We start from the raw sequence: 3,057 nt of genomic DNA, 5'->3' as shown, positions 1-3,057 counted from the left end.
CGAAATTTGGAACCAAAGAAAAATATATGCTACATATCTTAAGGTTTCCAAAAGACGGATTAAAGAAATAAGAAAGCAGCTGAAATATTTTAAAGATCTCTACAAACTATTAAAAGAAGAAGAGAACGAGATCTCAGCTGATATAATACAAACGCATATCCACTGGTTATGCCAGGAGATAAAATCAGAATAACAAGTCATTGCTAGATTAATGATCTAGAAAGAGACAAATCAAGAAAAGATGAAAGGGACCACTCAACCATTACAGAAAGTGGTCCACATGCAAGCTGTAAAGACTCATCAAGAGTTGAAGTCCGAATTTCAAATCCGAAGAGCCTTCTATAAATAAGAAAAAAGAAGAAAGTTGAGAGAATCAAATATTTCCTCAATTTCTTTCAGAAATAAATTGTAATATTTCTCTTTGTAGTTTATGTGTTTTGAAAGTTCGGCTACTATAAGTAGCTAAACAAGTTTCTCCTCCTCTACAGGAGTTATTATGTAATAGTAAGTTGTTATGTTTGAATAAAAACCAAGGCTTTTGCCCCTCTCATGTATTAGATTCAATATTGAATATTTTACTATACACCATGAGGTAGGAAACGAAACAGAGTTGTGCTAAGTGATGTTGAAGAAATCTGCGTCAGGAAACCATTTGTTGCGACTGCATGGTTAGGCTGTGAGGAGTAGTCTGTAAAATCCGGTGGATATAACCGACGGCATTCTGGTAAAAAAGGTAGATTGTTCAATTTATTATACGGAAGCATGATGGGCCTTTTATAAAATAAAAAAATAGATCATTTGAATATAGTATATAGGCTGGAAATCCTTGCGTAGCTGTATGTCTTGAGGCTATATGCCTTTAAGAATAGGCTCGATAGATATAATAATGACACGTACCAAAATTATAAATTTTAGGGATGTTTTTGAAAATTTTAGAAAAATAGGGAGTTTAAACAAAGAAATAAGGGGATGGGGAGTGAGGAGAAAGTTGAGTTTGAAAAAAGGAGAGTGGTTACAAATTTCCCCTTTATTTATTCCAAATTTTTCTTTATTTTATTTAGTATTCATTATTCAAGAAAAAGACTATTATTGTAAATTTATCACCACTTATATAAATATATTTGAATCTTATCTAAATTTTATGAATTACAAACATATTTGAATCTTGTCTAAATCTTATTAAAATTCAATGATCACATCATCTCCTATTTCAAAATACTATTAAAAAAAACCCAAAATCATGTACAAACATTCTATATTAATTTTTTTAACTTTATTATTTTTTTTTTACGCTAGAAAAACTTATTTTTCTATTTTTTAACGGATCACATATGTGACCACCCGCGAGGATAAAAGAGAACGTGTATTTTGGTGAAAGCATTCTTTAGGCAAAGTGTAACGAGGAAGCATACTATATAGCATTCAAAAATCTGAAAAAGATCCCAGGTTGGCCTAACACAATGACCAAACCCTAGTGTACAACAATGAGAGGGAAAGGTAAAAACAAGCATACAATCTAAGCGCCACGGCCATCACACGAGCAAGCTCCGGATGAGGTCTGCCTGAGCGCCATCCGATGATTCCAGAAGTTCCGATAAACGCTCACTCAGGTCATCCACCTCCTTGTGCAAGTTCTTGATGTAGTTACAAGTCTCTTGCAGCACTCTTGAAGCCGAAACCTGCCCATATTCATTTATTTTTATTAGTATAGATAGATAGATAGATAGATAGATAGAATTCGAGCTCCACCTAGTGAATACGAGACCATATACCGCTCCCATTTTATTTCATACTACGACTTAATTATTTTATTTCACATGTTACACTCACCGGTTAATGTTGGTTTTATGAAAATAACTTTATTATCATTTAATATATATATATACATAACGAATATCCAGATAATATATTACAGATAATACATTATTAGCACCTATATCAGTGTGTCACCTAGAATACTTGTTTATAAGGCGGCGCCTACATTTTAATTTGTAGGAGCGGAATCCACCCTAGTGTACGCATATATAGCCAACAATCTTAATAAATGCGATCCTCAAGTTGCATATCGAATAATGAAACAAGAATCCAATATTCTTAACTTAGTTTTTGAACAATACTGTACAAAAATGCATGACATGCAAAGTATATATGTTTCACTAATGCATGTATATTGACAGGGAACATTAGAGTCCCACAAAATAAATTCTGAGGGGATTGTGTGCTTGCGGGTGTAGGATACTTATCCCTAGGAAGGAAAACGAAGGCCACGCGAAACAAATTCGTGGATGAAAATTAATATACAACACAAATTTACACCGTATGTATGTATGTATGTATGTATGTATGTATAGCGAGTGATTCATCATGAACTAGCTAGCTATTAATTTTCTTGTTAAAAGAATGACCTTGTCTGAGCGTCGGCTGCGTATTTCGGGGATAAGTTGCTGCAACTTGGCCACTAGATCAGCAATCTGATCCTCGGTTATCCTCGAAACTCCAGATTGCCTCGAACGTGATCTTCTGCCAGACATTTTCAGTATAGTTAGTTTCAACTGTAAAACTAGCTTTATGATTTCTGTTCAACTGCTTGAAATGAAAGAAGGGTTCCTTGAGATTTTGAAATGGGAGGTAGGATTTAAAAAGGGGAGTGTTTAGGGGACAAGTTATGGACAGAGGGATAAGGGGTAGGGGTATGAAGAAATATGGAATGCAAGAACCGTGGAGGAGTAGTGTTGGAAGTGATGAGGACAAGTGCATGGAGAAGAAATGGGCTATGGCTGTTTTTTAAATAGGGGGTTTGAAGTTTGAAGAGTATGTGTCTGAGAGAGAGAGAGAAATAGAAATCAACGACAGAGGAAGGATTACCAATTTTTTTTATTTTTTTTAAAAAAAAATAACCCATGTTTTATTTTGTATTTTGTGGATACATACATCGAGTAGTTGTCTCGAAATAGATCATAAAAAGAGTTGAAGTGATTCTACATAACATAAAAGATTCAATCTTCTGTACTATATTGACCGACAGATGTTGCTATATTATAAATATATGTATCAGAA

General features: G+C 34.0%; 1 protein-coding gene across 1 annotated transcript; it reads right to left on the bottom strand.

Moving 5' to 3' along the window:
* Positions 1 to 1,398: 1,398 nt before the first annotated feature.
* Positions 1,399 to 2,838, bottom strand: LOC142556428 (transcription factor PRE3-like). Its single transcript, XM_075667890.1, has 2 exons — positions 2,406 to 2,838; positions 1,399 to 1,679 (listed from the first exon to the last, which is right to left on the bottom strand). The coding sequence occupies exons 1-2, from the start codon at positions 2,529 to 2,531 to the stop codon at positions 1,533 to 1,535; spliced, it is 273 nt and encodes a 90-aa protein (XP_075524005.1). The 5' UTR covers positions 2,532 to 2,838; the 3' UTR covers positions 1,399 to 1,532.
* Between the last annotated feature and the right edge of the window lie 219 nt (positions 2,839 to 3,057).

The sequence above is a fragment of the Primulina tabacum genome, chromosome 9 (genome assembly GCF_025594145.1).
Source record: "Primulina tabacum isolate GXHZ01 chromosome 9, ASM2559414v2, whole genome shotgun sequence".
Classification (NCBI taxonomy): domain Eukaryota; kingdom Viridiplantae; phylum Streptophyta; class Magnoliopsida; order Lamiales; family Gesneriaceae; genus Primulina; species Primulina tabacum.
The sequence above is the reverse complement of the archived record's forward strand: the minus strand, read 5'-3'. Positions and strand labels throughout refer to the sequence as shown.

Coding starts and splice junctions, on each gene's coding strand:
- LOC142556428 (XM_075667890.1), bottom strand. CDS start 2,531: ATGTCTGGCAGAAGATCACGTTCGAGGCAATCTGGAGTTTCGAGGATA. Junction 1,680..2,405: donor GCAGCCGACGCTCAGACAAG/GTCATTCTTTTA, acceptor GAATATGGGCAG/GTTTCGGCTTCAAGAGTGCT.